At 45.0% G+C, this 24,578-nt stretch overlaps 4 protein-coding genes across 10 annotated transcripts in view; 1 reads left to right on the forward strand and 3 right to left on the reverse strand.

Annotated features, from left to right (window-relative positions):
* Positions 1-2,197: 2,197 nt before the first annotated feature.
* On the reverse strand, positions 2,198-4,093 carry LOC120951235 (uncharacterized). The gene is made up of 2 exons (XM_040369827.2): positions 3,378-4,093; positions 2,198-3,307 (listed from the first exon to the last, which is right to left on the reverse strand). Exons 1-2 carry the CDS (start codon positions 3,871-3,873, stop codon positions 2,631-2,633), a joined length of 1,173 nt encoding a protein of 390 aa, XP_040225761.2. The 5' UTR covers positions 3,874-4,093; the 3' UTR covers positions 2,198-2,630.
* Positions 4,094-6,031: 1,938 nt separating this feature from the next.
* Positions 6,032-7,175, reverse strand: LOC120952062 (uncharacterized). Its single transcript, XM_040371172.2, has 2 exons — positions 6,501-7,175; positions 6,032-6,427 (listed from the first exon to the last, which is right to left on the reverse strand). Exons 1-2 carry the CDS (start codon positions 7,030-7,032, stop codon positions 6,057-6,059), a joined length of 903 nt encoding a protein of 300 aa, XP_040227106.2. The 5' UTR covers positions 7,033-7,175; the 3' UTR covers positions 6,032-6,056.
* Positions 7,176-7,453: 278 nt separating this feature from the next.
* On the forward strand, positions 7,454-21,119 carry LOC120947272 (ataxin-2 homolog). Of its 7 annotated transcripts, none has more exons than XM_049607928.1 (6): positions 12,149-12,510; positions 14,565-14,989; positions 15,106-15,262; positions 15,347-17,727; positions 18,722-19,002; positions 19,144-21,119. In XM_049607928.1, exons 3-6 carry the CDS (start codon positions 15,161-15,163, stop codon positions 19,599-19,601), a joined length of 3,222 nt encoding a protein of 1,073 aa, XP_049463885.1. In that variant the 5' UTR covers positions 12,149-12,510; positions 14,565-14,989; positions 15,106-15,160; the 3' UTR covers positions 19,602-21,119. The 7 variants fall into 7 exon arrangements, with proteins under 7 accessions (XP_040218395.2, XP_049463881.1, XP_049463884.1 ...); XM_049607929.1 differs by having other exon boundaries at positions 12,149-12,468; XM_040362461.2 differs by lacking the exons at positions 12,149-12,510; positions 14,565-14,989 and adding an exon at positions 7,454-9,534 and having other exon boundaries at positions 18,722-18,981.
* Positions 21,120-22,972: 1,853 nt separating this feature from the next.
* LOC120948228 (uncharacterized) overlaps positions 22,973-24,578 on the reverse strand; it is a 302,677-nt gene continuing 301,071 nt past the window's right edge. Inside the window, exon 4 of the mRNA XM_049607937.1 lies at positions 22,973-23,726. The gene's annotated coding sequence lies outside the window, so the exon portion shown is untranslated. The remainder of the gene's footprint in view (positions 23,727-24,578) is intronic.

Raw genomic sequence — 24,578 nt, forward strand, 5'->3', positions numbered from 1 at the left:
CATGAGAAAACGCAAATGAAACGCACATGAGATAATGGCGTTCTTCCTAACGCTACTGCTACCATTACAACAACAACTACTACTACTACTACCACTACTATTACTACCAACACAACTACTATTAATACTGCTAATGCTGCTGATACGTCTACTACTCTGCTCACAACAGCTCATTGCTACCATTACACTCCTGCTATATGTACAAAGAAATTCATTGCCATTGCGCATCTTTCCGCAAAAGCGAAAGTATTACACTACTACCGACACAATTCTACACTCTACACACAGACACACATACACACATGCCCAAGCGCGGTGAAAAACTTTTTTGCACGGTAAGAAAACGATCAAAGATACCCTCGCGAATTGGTTTCGTTTCGCGTATCGAAAGAAAGTAGAGTTTTGCGCTTCGTTTTCCATTTGCTCGCGTCCTGTGCTACGGCACACCGTTGGCGTCTGTTATACGGGTGTAGTGTACTACTACTGCTGCTACCATTACCACTACTTCTAATGTGTTTTGAAAATTTGAACTATTTTCACGCAAATCGTAAGTACACATCTACTAGCTAGTACTTCTTACACACTGAACTTAAATCTGCTAGCGTCCGCTTTTCCTAACAGCACGTATCCCGAACGGTTCGTTTAATTAAACCATTCTCCCCTGTTCCTTCCTCTGCTGTACCCCTTGTGCACCACCATTTTCCAGTAGTCGCAGTAAACGTCGGGACTGTTTGTGCGAGTGCGGATTGTACCCTGCTTTTACTGACAAGTCAGCTCTACCTAGCGCCTCCGGGAATGTTGCGTATTTGATTTTCTGCTCATCGTTTTTTTTAATCTAAATTATCCCATGCTCGTTTACATAGACATTAGTCATATAGCAAACACACACACACACACACACATTAAAACATACAAACATTTCCACACATCTATCAAACACAGCAAATCTACAAACTGTGACAATCGCTTACAACTATTTTACAACTGTTTACAGTCCATTTTCAAACCTCCCCCCGTATTTTAGGACCGAACGAATGCAGATTGGCATAATTACCGGGAAAGATGCGCGGCGCTGATATATATACACACACACGTATACAAGCATACCATCACCACACCGCCACGATCACCACACGTACCAACACAACGAACATCAAACCACACCACACGTGTCTATTTGTTTTTTGTTCGATTGCGCGAACGTCACGCAAATTTGTGCAAATCCGATCTAATCAGTAGCAAAGGAACTTTTCCTCGAACTTTTTCGAAGGCAGCGCGTGGACAGATATAAGGATCTCGTCTCGATCGGCAAATTGCGTAACGCGTGGAATCTAGAAACCGATGAGAAACGCACAATCGTAAACCTTTCTTCAAAACTGTTACTTGTTTAATAGCGTAACTTTAGAATATTTAAAAAAATCCTTTTCTCTTACGCCAGTTCATTGTCAATCAAACTTTCGTCTATGCTTTTGAAACCAATCTGGTGAATTCATTATATCTTGAAAATATCTTCCACGTTTCTTCCTTTAAATCAAATAGAATTCTAATGTCCTCTACGTAACACTCCTCCTTCTCTCATTCTGTAGCAGCAGCAAAAGACTGCATCTAACATCTACCTAAGCTTTTCCCTAGGTCCTATGACCAACACGATCAGTATGCAAGCAAGCAAGCACGCACTTGGTACTTTTGCTCACTTTACGTACTTTGGCTTTTCAAGCTAGACTAACACACTCCAAAGAAAGAAGACAGGGAACCGACTGATGTCTAATGCCAATTGATGTCATCTCTCCTTAATGTTGTACGAATTGCATCGCCGTTTGGATGAATCAGAAAAGAGAAACAGAGCAAATGAGGAAAAACAGACAACTTAAAAAGGCCCCCTCTTAAAATCTTATTGTGCAGTAATAATATTCAAATATGAAAAGTAAGGCTCTTCTTCGACTACGTTCCATCTACCATACCACTTATACGCACACACTAACACATATGGACCTACAGAGAGCGTACTGCGTTGTTTTGCTTCTTTTCAAACCCAGATTAAGCGTCCCATAATACTAACACATTGTCGCAACAGGCACACCCCCAGAGGGGCACCATGCTTGAAGGTATCGTAGCTGTCGCGCCCAACGATAATAATCTTCTCGGGTTGCGGGTAACAGTGCATACAGATTTCGCAAAACTGCTTAACATCTCGCCCCATGTACCCGTGCGTCTCCTTCCTCTCACAGAACACCTCAGACGAAATGAAAAAAATATATATAGAATGAAACAGTGCGATTCCGATTGGTGTTTGACGACGTATGCGACCGAATTACAATGATTGTTAAAAGAGAAAAAAACAATACAAATGTTATTATATGAAACAATATAGCTGATAAAACTACACTGGGAACCAATGATGTGAATAAATCAACTAAACATTACTGAATCGAACGTTGGTTTTATTTGTTGCACTTTGTTTTTGCTTAGATATCGGATTATTTGCTAATGCAGCACACATTATCGATTGTTGTTCTGTGTTGTTCGGTTGGTTCAAATGCCGACTTGAGAAAGAGTACCAATTAAGCTGAGATAAGGTAATATTTCAGGTTTCTTTCACGCATTTTCTTAACAGTTTCGACGCATCTGTTTCACAAACTTTCGTACGTTTCGGTGATAAATGTTACAGACGTTTCGTTGCCATCCGACGGTAGGTAGCTAAAGTTCCACAAGCTGGTTGAGAATAGCAGCGATTGTTGCTGGTGTAACGTTAGTGACAACGCACCACAACTGTCCTTACACTCTGTCCGCGGCCGAAGCGTAACGCTCAGCCTTGCTCGCATCTGATGTACTATTACGAGACCAGCCATGTTTGGTGTCAGCTCTGGTGCTCCCGGGTGAAAAGCGCGGGACAGCAGCATCCAGTTTGTATAGGGCGGTTCCCAATGGGTGGCGTAAAAGTAGGGTTTCTCGAACATGGTGCGCGTTTTCTTGATCGGTGGCAAGGCACAGTTTCGAAGCTGCACAAACCAACCACGTGCGGTGCCATTTCCATACAGGCTCCCATTGCTGGCGAGCAGATCGACCATACGTGCTATTGCGGGAGCTTTAGCAGTCCGTGGGCTGAATAGAAGATTCGTGCGGAAATCACAAGGGTTCGCCAGTAGCAGGTCCTCTAGATCCAGCAGAAAACTGTCCCAATCACTTCCGTACCGAGGATGTTGGTCCCAAGGGAGATGCACATCGGACACAATGATCGGTACATTACGTATAAGGTGATCTCGATATAACGCTTCATATGTCACATTGGTACGCACTGGCACCGCATCTGTAGAGCAATCGTAACGTTACGTCAAACATTAAAACAATGAGAAAGAAAAAATCTTAACACTTCTTACCAAAATTTCGACACACAACACAATCGTCCGGAAATGAGACGATCGGTGCATACTTTTTCGGGGCATCAGTTTCTTTCGCCTTCGCTATTAAACACTTGCCACGGTACAGCGGGGTCCAGTCCCAGTACGGTAACAGTTCGATCATGATTAACCGACCAACGGCTGTTACCTGCCAGTTCACCCACGGGATGTAGTACACTGCCAACCCGATGGCCGCCAAACACACAGCACCGGACAGCCAGCGGATGCACCTTTTGCGCCATATGCGTTTTCTTACCGGGGCGAAAGCATCGTACAGGGCGCGGTCGGAAGGTTTTGCCCTCCCTATTGCCTCCAACAGTTCCTGAAAGCTTACGCTCAAGTCCGATTCCACTTTCCCTGAACCGACCATCGCTGGTGACATTGCAGACCGTACTAACATCGCTTTTCCGATGCTGTGCAGCCCGAACTCAGCTGCATGCAGGGCGCGTGATGATTGGTTTCCGCCTGATTGCATTTTCCTATCACTTGTGGGAAAATTTGATTTACGCCCCGTCCATGTTTGGGGCCGTATGGTGGGACATGATAAGGATTTAATCGTTGTGCGTGTGATGGTGTCTGTGTGGATAATTCACATTGATGGGTTTTTGTGTGTAGCTCTTTTTTGAAATATTTAAAAATATATCAGTGCACTAAGTTGTTTTCGAAAAGACTGATGAAAATATTTGGAATAGCATACATGACCCCGTTTTGTTGACTGGTCTATGCTATATGATGATGTTTCACGTTTTTGGAATATAGAATAATCTAAACATATTTTTCTTCCATATTCGTAAAATATTTGTCTCTATATTATTCATTAATAATAAAACCGAATGATTATCGCAACTAATAAAGTAAAAGTATAGTATAAAATAAATAGTAATATATATATTTAGTCAATGTAATGAATGTCACCAGACATTTTGTGAGGCTTTCTAGGGATATGTTTTAAATATGCCAAATGATTAACGTACGGGAAGGTAGACAAAAACGGACACTGTGGGTAAGATGGACACTTCTCATAAATACATCATAAAAGTAATTATCGAACAATTCAACAATGCAGCAACCAAACTGAAAGTAAAACATAACATTTTAGAACATTTTTGACATGATATGTTCAAAAATGTTCGTTAAATTCACGAACAAAACAAATTTTATATCGTACCGTCCCTTGTGGATCTTATTTGACTTCTGCGAATAGTTTGATTGTTTGTATTGTTTATATTTTTAGAATGTTTATTACATAAATGAGCTGTCGTGATTATTAAGCAAAAATTGGCGAAAGAACGAGAATGAAAGCAATAAAAACTATTTTTTTCTTGCGGTTTATGCATCCTGGCAACAAAGCGGGAAAGACGGACACTCTGTCGTTGCGAATCATGAACATCGAATTTACTTACTTACTTATCCGGCGCTACAACCGCTTTGCGGTCTTGGTCTGCCTCAGGAGTGTCATTGAATGTATTTATTTTACTTTTTATTCCTATTAGTGAAGAAAAGATTTCATCTAATACCGTAAATGAGGGTTTTCGGAAGATGCTTTATGCTATTACTCACTCGGCGCTGATGAGGCACTTCACGAAACCGAATATTTTACCACGAATTGGACTACTTTAATCAACAAACATAAGAGACATTCAACCTGCTCACGGTGTTCGAACGGCAAGTCGAACGGCGGGTTACACGGAACCACCAATTACTTCACGGACTTCATTTTTACATTTTTATATGTTTTTAATAGTTAAAAAGTTTCAAAAAGTCAATCAAACTATTGAAATGAAGTTCTAGACTTTTTTCTGTATGCTGGAGCAACGTCAGCTGTTAGTGCTCATTATTTCAACAATGCTTTGGATTCTCCATTCTATGAGAGGTTAGAAGTGGCGCTAACAATTCCTAAATTCACGGCTGAATGAACCTTTGTTGCAATTGATCAAGAATTGGTGTATGTACGTACCAGGGCGTGGAAAGCAATAGGATTAACATATCATATTGCTATGAACCTAATACTATGAACCTCTTCAATTTCCAACGTTTTCTACAGGTCCCATATTAGGTCCACCTTACCCATAGAAAGTGTCCGACTTATCCAAACATTTCATAACTGCACGAAAAAAAGTGTGATTTCATGATAAAAATAAAAATCGACTCATTTTCAAATAAAACATGAGTGTAAGAAAATGAATGCACATTTCAATGGTCGTTGTATTTAAGTAACTCTCGATTTTTTACATTTTCCTTAAGGTGTCCGTCTTTACCTAATATCCCTTGCTTCTTCTTCTTTGGCACAACACAACCGTTGTCGGTCAAGGCTTGCCAGTAACACTAGTGGGCTTGGCTTTCTTTGACTTATTGATTTACCCATATCAGGACAGTTAGTCCTACATACCACGAGAAAGGCCATCGTACATTTTAATAAAACTCACGTGTGTTCTAAAAATGCCATTTTCCAATTCACATAATTTCAATCATAGTTTTAGCGTCTCACTCACAATCTCAGATAATCGCAGATGCATGATCGTAATAGATCAGAAAACAATTTAATTCCACTCAACGACCCATATATATTTTCCAACTACTCTAGCCAAAATAAATGAAACATAAAATTTCAATAATACAATGCGATAGGAGGATTGCCGTTAACAAAATGATTTTTATTTATTGCTTTTTATTTTTGCCTTTCTTCTCCCTTGCGGCATTTTTCAGTGCCACCTCTTTGTGGTGCACTTTTGTTTCGTGATACGAAGCTTCCTTGCGAATCTGTTGTATGTGTTCTCGCATCTTCTCCTTGGCCACGGCCCGTTCGTACGCTAGCCGCTCGTTCAGATGGACCCACTTAAACCCTGACAAGTACTTCATGCTCCACAGGATGTCCCGAAACACTGACTTCTTCTTGTTCGTGATCGGCTGCATGTTTAGCATCGGCACAATCGCTTTTGCCACGCGTTTATCAAGAAACTCTACCCAACCCTCGGTATACTTAATCATTGCCGACTTACCGCTGGCCGTTTTCAACCGAGCTTGACCATCTTTAAATATAAAAAAGATAAGATTGAAAGCTTAATAAGGTGAAAAGTGTCATAGCAAAAGCAAAGGACATACCTTTCTGAGCCGGTTGCAGGAAAATGCGTCCGAGGTCGCCGAACGGTTCCAGCAACGATCGCAGGATCGTCACATTCATGTGCTTTGGAATGGAGCTGATGTATATTACGCCCGTTTTCTTTTGCTTTGTCTTTACCAAAGGTTTCACTCGTTTCACCTTGTTGCGTGGGGTTGGAATTTTGGCAGAGCTGCTTTCTTCGGTGGCCTCATCTCCGTCATCATTTTGCTCACTGCCCTCTTCGCCTTCGCCACTCGCACCGTCGGCTTCCACATCTTCCTCCTCATTTGAGTCCATCCGGACATCATCGTCTTCTTCCTCCTCCTCATTTGAGTCCTGCCCGTCACCATCCTCTTCATCCGAAACATGTTCTTCCTCACTTCCATCGGCTAGATCGTCGTCCTCATCCTCGTGCTCTTGACCGGCATCGTTAGATTCGTTGTTGTATAGGCGATCGTCATCCTCATCGTCCGAATGGGTTTGAATATGCCTTTTCTTTTTTTGTGTGAGAATAATACTTCCGTTTCTTTTCATTGTTTGCCAATTCACAATGCCAAAGAACGTCACAAAATCTTTGAAATAATCGTTTCTTTTCAGCTAACGATTTACTGCAACTTTTCTCGAATAAACAAATGCCGCTGGTTGGTCGCCCCAAAACACATGTGTTGTTGACAATTGATGCGCGTTTTGGCAGTGCTGCCAGTCGCTAAGAATTTATTGATTTCTGCTTGGTGCTGAGTGAGGGTTATAGTTTTGTGATTAAATAAAATTGAAAATAAGCCACTAAAATAAAAAAAATATTCTAAACTGAACTTACAACAAAAAAAATTCTATTAAATTCGTAAAAAAATTAAATTTTTTGTATGGTTCATTCGTTTGATCTCATGTCAACTTCAGCTGTCAAGAATCCCTCTGTTTACATTCCCGAGTCAGAGCGTGCCACAGTGAACGACCCGTTTGCTCTTTCTAAATAAGCACGCTCTCCCGTTCTGGCGCACGCACCGTGCCTACATGCACACAATGCCAGGCGCCATTTTTAAGCTTGACTGTGTGCGTACCATCCCTTAGCGTATTTGCACTGCGAGAGTGTGGCATATTCATTTTATTCCTCCGTTTTTTGGCACCGTAGCAGCCAACTCTTGTTCCATACAGTCTTTGTATTGTTGCAATCCTATCGAATTCTGGCGAATTTAGGCGCAAACGACGGAAAACCTGGTATCGTACAACGAGCAGACGGAAAACGGCAACGTTTTGGCCGTTTCCCTCCGGTGCCAGAGCCTTTCCGCCGAGCCCGTCGGAGTGTGTTGTCGTCCCGAGCGCCGTGTTGCCCCTTGCTGCTGCAGCTGAAGCATCAGCGCCATCTCGACAACCCCACGGTGTAAAAGGTGTCCCATTTGTTGTGTGCTCCGCCGTGTGGCACCATCGCCCTTACCGTTGCTCGCAGCAGTGTTTGTCTTTACAAACCTTCACCTGGGCCGGAAGACGACTGACGGCAGCCATCAACGAGCGCGACCCTCCGCACAGGAAAAGCGTAAATTCGTGTACCCGGAACGGGCCTTTGCAGCAAAGTTTGCAATCGGTGCAAACAAAGCCAACACAAGAACGCGCCGCAGTGGCATCAGATAGCGCGAACAGACAAGGCAGGGCAGGCGGAACACGGTGAGAAGGGGAGGGAGTGTTTTTGTGTGCCTGTGTGGAAAATCGAGTGAAAGTGCGTAATCGTGGTGCCACCCATTGACAACGCCATTCGGTGGAGCTGTCATCGAATCATCAACGAGCAGCGTAAATCACCGCCTTCCGTGGAGGCAAAACAGACACCTCGAGAGATTGAACCTCGCGGTGTGTAACATCGGCCTTTACCACGCGTGTGTTTGCTGGCATGGTCCAGGGTGGTCAAGTGCGTGAGCCACGGGTGTACAGTTAATACCAACCGAACGTCGTCTTCCACGGGCACAGCAAACTGGCGAGCGAGATAAGCGCGGCAGAACGAACAAGCAGTCGAAATAGACAGAGACACCGAAGGTTTTCCTCCAAGCTCGCACACCAGCAGCAGTAGCAGCGGCGGCAACAGTCCCCCCCCCCCCCCCCCCCTCGAAGCAAAGGGAAAGTCACGCGCGTCACATTGACAGCGTGTGCGTTGTAGTGTGCGGCGATATAACTCTCTTGCCACGGCAACGGTGCCAATAGTTGAAGCACCAGCAGCAACAACAACAACAACAACAACACTAGCAGCAGCAGCAGCATACAGCCCCACAGAGTGAGCGTGTGGTTTTTTTTTGCTTCCTTCACCATCGTCGTCGGTTGTTCGTGCGTTGAGTGTCGGTTAGTGGTTACATAAAAGAATTGACTTCAGAAGACACACACGGCAAGACGGTAAGAAACCGCCGCCAAGTAGTTTCGGGACGGAAAGCGCGAATAATTGATCCCGCTAGAAGACATCGAATATACCGACAGATAACGTTTGGTGCAGCGAGTGCATTTAGCGTGCACCAGTGAGCGTGTAAGTGCATGTGCAATCGTACGCGCGAAAGAGAAAGATAGAACGAGGAAAACAAAAAGACCAACTCTCGCCGTGAACCTCAGACACTGTGTACGTGTGTGTGTGCGTCAAGTGATTCGCCGCGAAGAAAAGCATCAATTGCGAATACATTTTATTGCTTTAATTGTGTGTGCACACCAAACGACGCCCAAAGGACAACCGTGTGTTTGTGTGTGTTGAACTCGGGACAAAGGACAGAAAAAACAAAAACAAAACAAGACCGAAAAGGGGAAAATTAGCTTCTGATCAGAGATCACCATTCCCTGTCACGATCGAGCTCCAGCTAGCCAATTGATTCAGCGATCACCAGCGTGCGTGAGATAGTGTCTGTGTGTGCAGCGAGCAGCAGAGCGAAGGGAGAAAACGTCTCCCGCGCAGGAAAAGTTAGTCAAAATTCCAGTCCCGACGCGAAGCCATAGAGAAGGCTCCTCCTTGAGCCGCTCGAACGATCATAGCGAGATGAGCCGGCGCAACAAAACTCGCCCAGGGCCGGCTAGGTAAGCGCTTTTCCCATTACCATTGCGTCATGTGTTTGCCTCCGCGCGTATTCAACGCAGGAGGAAAAAAGGGGTGGGTTTTTTTCTTTCTTTTTTCGCGATCGCACTCAAAGAGCGAGACAGAGAGAGATGTTTTTCATTCATATCGATCATTTAATTCTAAAAATAGAGCTTGATAAGATGTTGAAATTATGATTTGTCGGCGGTCAATGCATAGATGCAATGATTTAGATTTATCAAAAGGTTTAATTGTTGGGCCAAACTGCAAAACAAGCAAACAACTTAATCTATGCGTCACTCTTGTGGCAAAGGCCACCATGCTGTGCATCGATAACGCAAAAGCTGCCCTGTCTGCTGCCTGTGCCGAACATTCCATAAAGGGTCTAGGTAAACTTGCGAACGATAACGATTGGAGTCGGCCGTGCACATTTTACGTTGCCTGTGTCGATCCCTTGGGCCATTTACCCCATGACTCATGATCCCTTGTCGACGGCGGCAGTAACATGATGAGAATCAATACAGCTCGACAAACTGTGTCTCTGCTGGTTGATTCACGTTTGTTTTACAACATAATTTGAGTAAATAATGTGTACCTTCGTTTTTGTTTGCTGTTGTTTTTTCTCTTTTTTTAACAAACTGCCTTATCGATATATATTCTAGTAACGATTTAATGCACTTTTATAATTAGCCAAAAAAAAAAAATATTTCTAAATTATGCTTCTTAGTATATTTTGTGTCATAGTAGTTATTTGAATAATTTTAATAATTTAATGATCCACCAAATTCTATCATACGGAACCAAGCAATTGTTTGATATTCATCGGTCAACCAGAATCAGCCAATTCATTTTATAAATGTAGATTGTGTACCTTTTAATTATCTGCCTAATTGCCAAGCATTAATAAATACGTAAAAATAGAATAACTTTGCCACTACGCCATTTCCGACCTGTAATAATAATAATAATTTCTCTTGTACAAAAAAAAAACAAATGTTTTTTTAGCAGCGTCGTGCTATTTTCTTAAAGATGGTGTATTAAATACGTAGTTTTCTCTTTTCAATTCACGGTTCGGTACCATTGATCGGCCTTGATGGTACCATTCTACGTTAAGCTTAGACAAGTATACCAATTTTCAATACGATTTTGTCGTGCGAATGAAAGTAAATGAATGGAAAAGCACCATGAATGGTGGAATGAATGGTTAGGCGAAGCGAGGAAACTGAAGCGGAAGGAAGGAAACGGGATAACGCTGCACTGCATTGTTTGCGGTGCGTCCTAGAAATCACATGAAACGCCATTATGGCATATACAAACACGTCCACCCAAACACACACACACACACACACACGTTCGCTCCTCAATTCGTCACCACCATGTAACACAACGCACAACACGCCAGCAGTACGGGCGATGCACAATTCGCTTGGTGGTGTGAAAATTGCTTGGGTATCACAAAGAGCGTGAGGGGGGGGGGGGGATGGGGTGGTAGCAGCCGCCATCAAGTGTTGTGCCGCTTCACTAACACACATATAAACGCGTGAAGCATGCCCGTGCCGACACACACATGGCACGGAGTGAGTGAAAATGTGCAATGCGTTCCTTCCTCCCCTCCCCACTCCCCCATTCTTCTTCTCTTTGTATCAAATTACCCTCCCGTTTTGCCCCTCCTGCCCTTACCAACGGGTCACTCGCGCGTGTGTGTGTGTCTATGCTTCCTTTTTATTGATTGAATTTTCCCTCCCCACATCCGTCCGTCCGTGTGGTTTGCGCCCGCCCATTGTAGTCTGCAGCATTATGTTTCGCTAGTGTCTCGCTTTGTTGCACTGGACTCTACAGCACACAAAACGTGTCTGCTAGGACCTAAACGCACACACACACAGCCATACACACCTACCACCGTTCAAACGGTAGAGAACGGGAGCGCGCCATCTGGTGATGGTTGCCGGTAGCATCGCGTAGTTCGGAAAGCCCTCGGGAAAACCATTCGTATGCTCTAGTTTTGCTGCTGTAATGCTAAAGAGCAGGAAGACACATAACTTCGCGTTCATATAAATGAGTGCAAAATACTTCACCGTGTGGTGTCGTGCGTTTGCAGTCCATGCGACCAATGATTTAAATTGGTTTGTTATTGAAATGCGATAATTTCTTTCTTTCAACTTGTGGAAAAGTTGTATACCTATCATGGAAAAGTGTTTCAGCAAGCCGACCAGGCGACTCCATGATCGGTAATACTTAGTTCGCATAAGGCAAAGTGTTCAACCAACAACCATCCTTTGCTTGCTTCTATACACAAAGAACTCGTTGCGAACCGGTAAGATCTCTCAGTCAGATCTCGGTGTCTGTGTGTCACAGCCGGTTTTTCTCATCTCGAAGAAAAACACACAGCACCGCAGCGGCGGCGAGAGGAGAAAATTGCCTCCCTGTTACCACCACACAAAGGGAGCTATCCACTTTCTCGCTCACCCAAGCAGCGCGGAAAACAAACGTCTTCAAACCGGACGAACACGCCAGGACTCGGAACAAGAGAGCTCTCAAGCCCTCCCCCCTCCCACCATGAAGAAGCAACCAGGACACGATGTGAGATCGGCACTAATAAGCCGGAGAGCGAGAGAGAGAGAGAGTGTGTGTGTGTGTCTCTCGGTTGTGTGTCAGTGAGGAAAACTCGCCCGTGTCGCTTTTCAGTTTCAGTCGCAAATGGTCTGCTCCTTCACGATGTGGCTGAGCTTTCCTTGAATGCGAGCGTTTCCGTTACTCCTTCTTTCTTTATCAAATACTTACCTATTACATTTGGAAGCGCAAAGCCTAGTCGGGCCTCCACATCATTTTCCATTCCCTCCCCCTACATCCTTCCCGACGCCACGAGTAGTGTGTAATGTGTGTGTGTACGCCTTCCCGAGGAGAAGAAACTGCCTTCCCTCAACCCGAAATAAAAAGTCAGTGACGACGGGTTTTCCGAGTGATCCAACAAATTGAGTGTAAAAAAAGTGGCTTCACTATTTTAGTGCAGTACGCGCGTACCCATGCGGATCAGGATGCGGACAATCAACTTTGCACCATCTCGCGGCAGTTGAAATTTGCGTTAATTTGTCCACCGACATTTCGGGGGAAATTCTCGAAAAGACCCTCCGACTGTGTTCGCCTGTCCCAAAGGGTGCTCCGTGCTAAGTGCGTGTCTGTGTGTGTGTGGGTTTGTCTGACCCCGTTTTATTGTCCTACGACCACTAGCGCACAGGATTTTCCGTACTGCTTGTGCGTGCGTGTGTACGGAATGGGGTTGGGAGCAAATTTTCACCATTTTCCACCCGGTGAAAGAACACTTGTATTGGGGCAAGTGTTTATCTATGTGCCTGTATGTGCGTGTGTGTATGTGTGAGGGTTTTCGCCAGTTTGCCATGTGGAGAAGAAAGAATTGGAGCCCCAAAAGAGCCACGCGAGAAATAGAGAGCATGAACATGTTTGAATGTGTGCGTTGGAGACAGAGAGAGAGAAAGACAGTGACGGAGCGCATGTGGTCAGAAAAAGTGTGAAAAACGAATAAAAAAGGGTTGCAATTGTGTTACACTATCACAACATGAAAAATTGCATTTATGCTTTGTGCTTTTTGCTCGCAAATTTTGTATGCTATCATACACAGTGTGCCATTTACGAAATTATGTTTTGTTACAATTTGTATAATCAAAAGGTACTAATAACAGTACCAGTGCATATAGTTGCAATATATTTGATCTTGGCTAAATAAACGTCCCCAAAATGCAACTGATAACGCTCTTGCTATCACGATCATGCTTAATACTTTCTTCTGTGTATAGATTGGAGAAGTTAGCGGAGTTTGTGTGATATAAATAACTGTAGTTTACCAAGAATCGCAATCATTACCCCAGCAATGAACATTCTCCGCACAGGCAGAGGGCAGAGGGCTGGGTGTGGAGGTGATGATGTTTTTTCATCGCCACCTTTCCCAACGATGCGCTACTGTCTAGCGCAACCAACCGTAAGAATGCTTCCTAGCACCCTTTCCTTTCGCCATTGTGCGTATGCTTCAATAGCCACCCATTTGCGAAGAACAAAAAAAAACATTAACGCATGCTATCAAAGCGCAAAAAGACAAAGGCGAGGGACCGAGTATTTATATTTAGTTCATTTAATTCTAACGAGATAGTTCCTCGCGCCTTACGCTGCCAGCTGGTGCTGCTGTATCCTCTTCGGCATCGTTGGACATCTCGATCGCTTTCTGTTGGCGAAAATTTTCCCACCCATAAGGGTTGAGAAAATTAACAAAAATTGCATTGCTTTCCACGGGCTTTCCGATTTTGCGGATAGTAAGTTTCTGACTGGATGGATTGTTTGATTTACGTAAGAGAATTTCTACATTGCCGTGGACATGAATCAAACGTGGATACAATTTCGGTAAAGGCCAATTTGAGTGCCTATCATTGTTATCATGCTTGATGTTGTGTGAGCGCGATGGTTGCGAGCGTCGATGTGTAATGTAAGGTTCTGGTAACGTTGCTGGTGCAATGCATACCATAAACCAGCAGTAATCAAATCGATGATCACATGGAGGCAAAACCATTTTATAGACACTTTTTTTTACCATCCCAATGACCCTCTGGTTGTCGTGCCACACAACAGTTTGGTCAATAGAATGTAACTAAGGTTGGAACAGAAGCATGTACAGTAAGATCATAAAGAAGAAGTCGCAGGTCAGAACGGTCCACATTTTGGGCTAATCGCACTGAACAGAGCAAAAGGCGTACGACAGTCATAGTGGATGTATTGCTCTGTGCTCTGGCTGAAAGAGAAACAAAACCTTTTATTCGCTTTAATATTTTGTAATGATTCTCCAATCACAAATGCTCGTCGCATAAGCGCGTGGCATGCGTGTTGTGAGAGAATGTAACGTGTTTGTAACGTTTCCGGCACTATTGTAGAGAGAAAGGCACCTTTGCTCCATCAATAACAGGCAAGTGAATTTAGAGTGAAGCCTCTTCAAAGCACCACATCAAATGCGTTTTTTTTTTGCTTAAAGGAAAGCACCACAGGACATGAGCACACAGTGCCGGAAGTAGTCACGCCTCGGCGAAGCATTGTGATAGTTGTGATAGCAAAGCAATGAACGATGGATAATCAAACAACGGTCAAGAAGCTGCATTGCGATGCACACTCCGTTATTGTGCAGCGATGAGAGAGTAACGGTGGACTGGTCAGTGTTTGTCGTCGTTAAACCTTCGGACTTATAGTTCTCTGGAGAAAGCGATTGGACTCCATTGATCGAAGTGATTCCACTGTTAGAGTGTGTGATTCGTGTGCGGCTGTTCGAATAGTCAAATTATACTTGCTGTTAGTTCTACCGCGGGCGTAAAAGGATACAACACTGTGATACACTTTATTCTAAAACATTACATCTTGGGCTTCATTAGCGTGAAAATGGCGCTACAACATTCTTATTTAATGGTACTTTAAATAAAAAAACCTCATTTCGATCTTGCTTCCGTTCGATTGTACACAATTTCAAACTCAACTGTACTCACGATGTGACTTTTTTCTCGGTTGTTGCTCTGTTATCGCAGGTCCCAGCGGCAACGTTCGATTCAAGCCGAAGGCATTTACAACAATGCACCGTTCATGCATGCAGCCACATCACACGTAGGCAATCTCGTCCAGATCCAGACGCCAGCCGGCCACACATACGAAGGAGTGTTCAGAACATTTTCCTCACAGTTTCAGGTAAGTTACTGCTTGACGTTGTTGATCAAATCAAACCACAGGGTACAACATTGTACAATGACTCCTTCCCTTCGTTGCTTACAGGTTGTGCTGGAAATGGCACATCGCGTTGAGATTGGTCCCGACCAGAAGCCAAAAATTAACGTCGATACGTTCGTGGACCGACTGATTTTCAAACCGCACGATATCGTCACGATCGTGGCAAAGGACGTCGATCCGGAGGACGCTACGAGGGACACGTTCAAAACCGATACGGCTATTTCGCGTTGCAACGGCACGAACTGGTTGGAGGATCGCGTGCTGGAACCGTGGGACGAAAGCGGCGACCTGAACGGTGAATCGCTCGAGCAGAGCCTCGAGCTCGACTCGAACGCGGATGGGTGGGATGTGAATGATATGTTCCTGAAGAACGAACAGGTGTACGGCGTGCAATCGACGTTCGACCAGTCCCTGTCCGGCTACACGGTGCAGATTCAGAAGAAAGACAGCGAAGAGTTTAAGGTGCAGGAGCAGGAGGCGGAAAAGATCGCCAACGAGATAGAGAACAACCCGGTTTACAAGGAGCGCATCGATATCGAAAACGGTGACGAGGAGGCCGCCTTTGCCGCCGTCATCCGCCCGAACAGCAACAACAGCCCGCAGCCCGCTGCCGGTGGCGTTGCGGATAAGAACTCGAACAGCGTCAGCAGCAGTAGCAGTAGCACTAGTAGTAGCAGCGGCAACAGTAGTAACGCAGCGAACAGTAATAGTAACGGAAACAATAACCTAGCGAGCAATACGAACAATTCGACCAACAACAACAGCAGCAGCAACAGCAGCAGCAGCAGTAGCACGGGTCAGGCGATGCCCTCGAGCACGAAGTACGTCGTGCCGGCCAAGCGCAAACCCGGCCAGGGTGGCAAGCTGGTGCGAAGCACCCCTCCTCCCTTGGCCAACAGTAATAATAATAACGGAGGCCCACCAGTAGTGACGACACAGCAGCAGCAGCAGCAGCAGCAGCAGCAGGTGCAGGTGCAGCAACAGCAACAACAGCAGCCACCAAGCCCGCAGGCTCCGCACAAAAACAGTTACGGACAGATGATGTCTCAGCAGCAGCAGCAGCAGCAGCCTCCGCCAGGCAGTCAGCAACACGGAGGCGGTGCTGGTGGAGGTGGTATGGGTCATCCGCAGTACGGAATGCACCCGAACCAATCGCCTTACGGGCATGTGCCGCACCAGCAGCAGCAGCAGCCTCCGCCGCAGCACGGCCAGCCGTCGGTAATGAACTCGAATAAGATGAACGGCGACGGGCGGGGCGATATGGGCGGTGTTCCACCCGGCGGTGGTGGTAGTGGCAATATGAATGTAAATAGCAACCAAAAGCCTCTTCCACAGCGGGGAGTTCGCCAGTACGCGAACGCACCGGCACCGATGACGTACAGTGAGCCGCCGCCATCGCTTAACCCGCAGCAAATGGGTGGCCAGATGCAGCCCATGTCTACGAAGCCCCCGATGCACCTGGCGCATCCGCATCACGCCGTTGTGCCACCGCACCTGCCGCCACCAACGGTGGTGCCGGCCGAGCACGTCGTGATGCAGCAGCATTCGATGGCGATGCCGCCGCCCGTTCAGCAGCAGCAGCCACCGCCGCCCCAGCAGCAGCAGCAGCAGCAGGCTCAGGCGCCACCGCCCCAACCCCAGCGCACGGTTGTCGTCCGAAATCGGGACATGGAAATCGACAATCTGCGCAAATTCAACCAAGACTTCAAACTGGCCCCTCCGCAGCAACAACCGCCCATGCCAAATGTTCACCAGCAGCCGCCTCCTCCGGCGCCGCAGCAGCAGCAGCAGCAACAGCAGCAGCAAGGACCACCCTCGCACAACGTCGTGGTGCAGCAGGCGCCACCTCCCCAGCAGCAACCCGACCACTCGACGCCACCGTCGCTGGACAGTTCGCCCCCGCTGGTCAACAGTCAGCAGCAGGGCAAGATGGTGGTACCGTCGCCCCACAGCGAGCCACCGCCCCAGCAAGCGCCACTGAATCAGCAGCAAAATCAAGCCTCCCAGACCGCCTCGGGTATGGTGGTTGTGCCGGCCCAGCTGGCCTCCCAATCGCCGCACCTTGTGCAGCAGCCGCCGCCACCGGTCGTGCAGCAACCGCCACCGCAGCAAGGCCAACAGCCGCCAGTAGTGGTCGGCGGCGGCTCGCCGCCCCAGGCCCAGCAGCAGCAACCGAATCACGTCACCCCTACCGGTGCCCCTGCAACCGGCCCTGGCAGTCAAAATGCGGCCGCCGGCAGCACCGTACCGTCGGGCGGTGCACCGAACGGCAATGCGAACGGTGTCGGTACACCGGACGGAACGTCCGCGAACGGAAATGCGAGCGGGGAGCCGAAACCTGGCACAGCCACTAAGAAAGTGTTCACGTTGAACCCGGCGGCGAAACCGTTTACGCCGCGCAGTCCAAGCACTCCCAATCCGTCACGGTATGTATTAGTGTTAAGAATGTTCGTCTTAGTCGGTGTTCCGTCTGCACGTAAATGTGTGAATATTTGTGTGTGTGTGTGTGTGTGTATATAAAAATGCATGAAACTTGCAGTAAGCAGAAATACGATAAACCCCTAATAGTTGATCAATTCTATGTAAGAAACTTTGTTTCGTTTACTATGAACCACGCAAACAATAATTCTAAAGGGATTAACATTTCTACTTACTGCAACGTTCGCCTTTTTGCAGTAGCTTTTGACTCATCAGCTTGTAAATTATTGTTTTCTAAATTGCTAATCCGATTCATAAAATCTCATTCATTTGCTTTAAATTATCGTTTACATTTTGCATAATTTTTTTTTTCATTCCATACAAGTTATTTCTTTCGTTCATTTCCATATCATGCATGAACTGTCTCGATTGTTACACTTCTGTTACATTTTCGTTCATTTCATAGCTGTTTAGGTTGCTTTTTTGTGAGTTTTTTTAACGCAATTTATGTTCCTTTTTCGTGAACTTTTGTTTCGCGTGCACTTGTATGATGTATAGTTCAATTCAAAATTGCTTCCCACCATCATCGATATAATGTTAACAAAAAAACCCTTTTTTAACACACTAATTTTTTTGCCACGCCCATGATCACCACAATCACCACCACCATCACAACAACCATCAATCACATCCTCACATGTGCCCGTGCCAAAAATGTGCCCCTCCACCACCACAACACCCAACTGTCTACGCGCGTCTGTCTGGATTTGAATTCGGGAACCAAAACCAAAAAATGAACCAAAATCATATGAAACCAAATTGACCGACCAACGTCTTTCAATCTCCATTATTCAAACAAAATGCAATACTATGAACTGCTACTACTACTACTACTACTACTACTACCAATTGTTGTTGCAATCTAAAAACAAACCAACAACAAATCAATGCCATCAATAATCAAAACTATCTTATAACCACCTACCGTACCGCTACCGCTAGCCAACCAACCACTAACAGTAACATAAGTATCATTAATGGTAATCCTTATTTCGCACGCCCACTGAAAAGTCACACGTCTTCTAGCCCGCACACACCACAAACGCCGGGCCCGGCTGCGATAACCCAGGGCTCGTACCAGCAGTCACCGCACGTCATTCCGCAACAGTTCGTGACGTACGTGGTGAATCCGTCCTCATTCCAAACCGCCCAGCAGCACCAGCAAGTGGCCCAACAGACGCGCATCCGCAATGGCCGACAAGGTAGCTACCGGAATGACATTTGTACGCAAGAAAATCCAACGAAAACTAAGCACCTTCAACCGCCGCTGCGTCTTGCCCGCTGCCGGAAAGCCGACCGGTACCGGGGAGGCGTAGCGTCGGCACGTTGAATGTTACTAACTGTTGCTATCTTTTCTGTTGTAGTTCCAGTCGGTGCATCGCAGATGCAGGTAGCGGCCGCAACTGGGCAGCCACTGCTGGCGCCTAACCCGCTGCAAATAATGTCTCCGTACGGGCCGGCGATCCACGCGCAACCCTTCCAGGCGGCGCCACCGTTCCATCAGCCGTACCGCTTCTACGAAACGCCCCAGCCGGGCCAGATCCAGTATCTGGCCGCGACCCCGCCCTCCACGACGCCCTCGCCCGGCCAGCCGCACCAGCAGTACCATCCGGGTCCGCAGCCTTCGCCGGCTGGCGGTGGCCCACCGACCTACCAGACGGTGCACCATCAGCAACCGACACCGTACCCGATCCCGGTCCCCATCGTACAGCAGCAGGTAGTGCCGACGCTCTACCAAAATATGCAGTCCGCACCGCAACAGAACCACCACCAGCAGAACCTGCACGTGATGCACGTGGCCCAGCACCCGTCGGCGCAGTAGCATAAGTTCTCCGCTGGTGCGCCCGGTACCAATGGGTGCCCACCGCCCCATCCGTCGTACGCAAAGGTGTTGAAGAACTAGAGCGCATACGCGAACGGTACGCAAGGCTGGCAAAACAAAGAGTGCGGCGGAGGTCGTCCCATCCGCTGCTGCGACCCTTAGACATTTAATGGCACATTGAAAGCGTACTGCGCAAAGAAAAGGGAAGACAAAATAAAATATACAATCTGAAAGCCATGCATAAGGGTGAACAAGAACAAACGAACTGAATTATATATGTATAAATGGTCTAACGGAAGCGCGGTTATTACTACTTTAAGGCAGTGAGACGCCGAATCGCGTTCTGCTGAATATAGGCAAATGTTTACACGAGAAACGGGAGAAACAGAACGAGCGAAACTGTTAACACTACTGCTACCGGGGAATATATTCCCGTCATCCAATACTCCTGAGTCGCTCGAATAACCGGTATTGCTGGTTGCATGCTCGTGGGCTGCCATCGTGTACGCGTACAATGATGCCTGCGTTCATCACTTTTACTATATACCATCTGGAACGAGCTGCTTTCCGTCACGCATGCAAGCAGTTGTGTGGTATTTTTTTTGGATTAAGCTGTTGTTTTAGTAGTTTCATGTGTTTGTTCTACCATCATAATTTGTTTACAATGACATTCCCCTTTTCTCTATGGCGAAGGCATATTTTGAGTCGTTTCCAACATGCCATTAATGTCATTAACATCCATGGATAGTGTTATGTTGTGAGCACTGGTTTTGCAATTTTATGTGTGCGCTTCATGGCGCTTTCTGACGGGTGTGTATTTGTTTGTGAGCACGTACAGTGAAGCTCCGCGATCAGGAAAGTGTTTCGGTAATGATTGAAATGAGCGCATCTCGTGTGTTTTGGTGACATGGCGATTTCCGGATCGTTTCTAACGGTACGGTAAATATGAACAGATTGTAGAGCAGGCTCTCTTAGCCTTCTTGATAAGTAGATCTTTTGGGGGAGAGGCAAAAACTACTTAGAATATTTCTAAACTGTGCTGGGTGGGCACGGAACAGCAAGACGAGTACGGTGGTAAACATAGGCACACACACACTTGTTTGTTGGTCCTTTTCTTTCGCAGTAGAGGAATGAAGTTGTCTGTATTCTTTTTGCTCATAGTCGAACAAGTAAAATATTATACACTCAATCATAAGGAAATGTTGTAAGAAAAGGCAAGAAGGGAGACTGCAGGTGTGGTACGAAACTGCAAACAGTTGAAACGTGAAAATTGTGTATCATATAACTGGTTGAGGGTAAGGGTAATCTAATCAATAAGATAGGATAGGATGTACATGAGGGAGAATGTAAAAGCAGCAGCAATGGCGAGTAAAGTACGCATTTCTGTGTAACCGACCTAGCCCCAAACAAGGCATAGATCGCGCGTTGATTTTACATAGGTGTGTAAAGAACGGCACCAAGAACATTGTTGAAGGTGAATGATAGTAGCCATTGAAACAATATGACGTAGGCAAGGACGATAACTTAACAAGAAAAGAAAAAAACACTCACACACGATACATGCATTCGTATCTTAGCAAAGTAATACATTATTAGATAAATCAAATTAATCTTAATAGTGAGGAAGGAAACAAGTTGGGAAAGAAGTAGTCGGGCAAGACAAGGCAGAATCGTTAGGTTGATCGTATGCAAGAATGATTGTAGTGCAAGGATGCACACGCTGAAATCTCTTAGGTGTAAAAAATGGGTGTGGACACAGCTTGAATGAACGGTGTATTGTGTGATTGTGACAAGAACGGTTATGTTTTATGCTGAAGTGAAGAATCTAGAGCGACAATTCTTCCGTAAACAATGGAAAGACTAGAAAAAAGGCAAACCTTTTGGTAATTATCAAAGAGCTAAAAAATGAAGAAGCAACCTTAAGCAAGCCAACAAAGCATTAGGTGGAGAAGTAAATGTGTGTGAAATGAAAGGATAATGAAGAAAATCACAATTATCGCTAATGGAGCATCTACAAGGTGAATGCGACTCCGTTGGAAGAAACTGCGAATGCGTAACACGTAGCCAATAAATATAATTTATTGAATGTCCCAATTTTTTGGGCAAAAACCACGAAATGCGAGAAACACGTCATGTAGTTAGTAGCCAAACATACTCACGAATGGAAAAAAATGACGTAGTGAGCTAAAAACTGAGGGGGAAAACATCTGACTTCCTTCCTCATCTAACATGTGTACGTCTTGCAAACTACAATTAGACCACACACATTAGCAATAAAATGTAGAGCAACAAACTAGTATTTAGCTAGCTACAAGGACTTGCATTGTGGTAAGGGCGATGAATAGGACGACGCAAGTGACGATACTAGCGCAAGATACAACAGTGATGAACCACTAACTAGGATAATGGCGTGAAGACAGCGATACAGTTCGGTGCTATTGAGGAGTAATGAAAAAAGAATGTAAATTCTACAAAATATCAAAATAACAGGCAACCGTTGCGCGATTGTAAGAATGCTGATGAATTGCAGGCACGTGCAAGACTATTCAAACATGTTAAACATGTTAGAAAGCAAGAGAACAAAAAAAATATACATAGAATATAACTAGAAGCCCAAGCAAAGGAAAAGGGGCTTAAAAGACTCAATCGAATGAAATAAAGAGAAAGAGAAAGAGAAAGAGAAAGAGAAAGAGAAAGAGAAAGAGAAAGAGAAAGAGAAAGAGAAAGAGAAAGAGAAAGAGAAAGAGAAAGAGAAAGAGAAAGAGAAAGAGAGAGCAAGTAAGAAGCAAAGAATATTGAAAAGATGTAAAATGCAGTAAAATGTGTGAGAATGTTTGCCTGCAGCAAGAGAATGGCAAGACAAAAAATGTAAAATACGTGCAGATCATTGACGAAGGGCAACAAAGGAACAAATCTTCAACAGAAGTCAAATGGACGGCGTGATCATTTGCAAAGAGGTGAAAAACTACGCCTATTGACAGAGAAATGATGAAAGCATACTACGCAGTGTTCAGCCAAGATCACATCGAACAAACAAAACAAGTGAGAACAGACACAGTTCGACAGACAAACAGAAACGAGTAACAGTGTCAATGAAGCTGAATTTGAAATTTCAATTACAATTTTCCTACTCCTGGATCAAATTTACGCAATACTCGAAGGGATCGATTTACGTTCTGAAAAGCTCCAGCTATCTACACGTCTCTGTGTGGGGTTAGGCTTTTTTTAGTTTTACAGCTACAAATAGTTGAAAAGTGAAAGGGGAAAAACTAACGCGATACAGTCAAACTGAACTGCTACAGCCCAAAAACCGAAAATAATCCATTTTTCCATTAAACAGGAGTAATCATGATCATACAAACGTTACACTCAAATAAAAAACAAAAAAAAAAAAACGCGACAGAAAGAACCTACAACAAACCGTGAGAAAAAGCTTATACATTGTTAAATCTTTTTTTGTTTTTATTTGTTTTCCATCTACAAGTACAATCGCCCGCAGTCTTCTTCTGCGTTAAGCGGCGTCCGCAAAGAAAAATCGAACCTAGGAAAGGCACATGCATATGTGGTGATGATTATTGCAATTGCAAATGATTATTGCAATTAGGATGGTAAAAGCAGATGTCAAAACCCTGCATCACTGTAGCGCATCACGAGATCATGTTACACGTTATAGGGTGATGCACCTTTTGGGCGGTGGTGATGGTGCAAATGAAGCGATTTGTTAGTGAGCATTGCAGTGGACGGCAGTTTCACGCGGAAGTGGCGTGGCGATTGAAATGTTATCGTTTACCTTTTTTTTCTTTTGTCTGTAAAGAGGAAAAAAGAGCAAAAACCATTCAGTGAAACAAAAAACAGAAAAAATAATAAAAAAAAACACACTAAACAAAACCAAACACTACGTATGTGACTTATTACGGCGATGATAGTTGTTGTTGACTTTCATCAAGATTTTGGGCCTATTGGTTTGATTTGCCTCTTCAAATTAACTTAAATCCTAATCTTAATATGTATTCTTCCTCAGAGTATTTACTTCGTGCAATTTCTTCTTATCCGGCGCTACAACCGCTTTGCGGTCTTGGCCTGCCTCAGGAGTGTCCGAAACCGCTCACGGTCTCGCGCCTTCGTCTGCCAGTCCGTTATCCCGGCCTTAATGGCGGACGCCTCCTCTGTCCTTGTGGACGGCCTAAAAAGAATTTACGGGCTGGGTCGTCCGTTTCCATGCGTACAACATGCAATTTATTTGTACGTAAAAATTCGTGCAATTTGTTTGCAATATTTTGTCCTGGCTATACTTGTTTATGGCTCCAGCTAATGATGGATTTAACAACTCCGTAGTACTCCGTACTAGTCGTCGTCAAGAGAATAGCTCATCGAGAGAAAAAAATCTTTAAAATGCTGATTAATAAACTAAATCAGCATTTGTTTCCTTTACAAATAATTTAATTGTTTTTTTAAAGTGAGTGAGAAGTCTATAACTATCCAGTCGTTTAATCAAATGCATTCTCTTGCTTTTATAGAAGTGTATATGGATAAGAAGTCCCTCTATATTCGTTACAAATCCTTGTTGGTTTAAACGAATAAAACTAAACCGATGGATCATAAATTTATTTATCACTACCACGAATAAATAATGTTAAATTTGCATACCGTGCGTGTCAAGGTCGTCGGCGTTTGAAGGCTAACTGACAAGCATAGGGGAAACAGATGTTCAACCATCGTTGATCACTGGATGGAAGGAGGTGGTAGTTTTTGGATGTCTTCTAAGACCGTCCTGGTATCTTCAACATCTAGGCACTATTGGAGCACTAGACAACCATCAGAGCATCGAAAGAATGTCCGATTCCGAATGGCCGACGACCCTGAGCGACGAGGAGTTCCAGAGGAAGCTAAAGAAGCGGAAATTGCTTCGACTGGGTTCGGCCAATGACACCAAAACTCACAGCGGTTATTTGATGAAATGAAACGGATAAATATGAT

Source organism: Anopheles coluzzii, chromosome 2 (genome assembly GCF_943734685.1).
Source record: "Anopheles coluzzii chromosome 2, AcolN3, whole genome shotgun sequence".
Lineage (NCBI taxonomy): Eukaryota > Metazoa > Arthropoda > Insecta > Diptera > Culicidae > Anopheles > Anopheles coluzzii.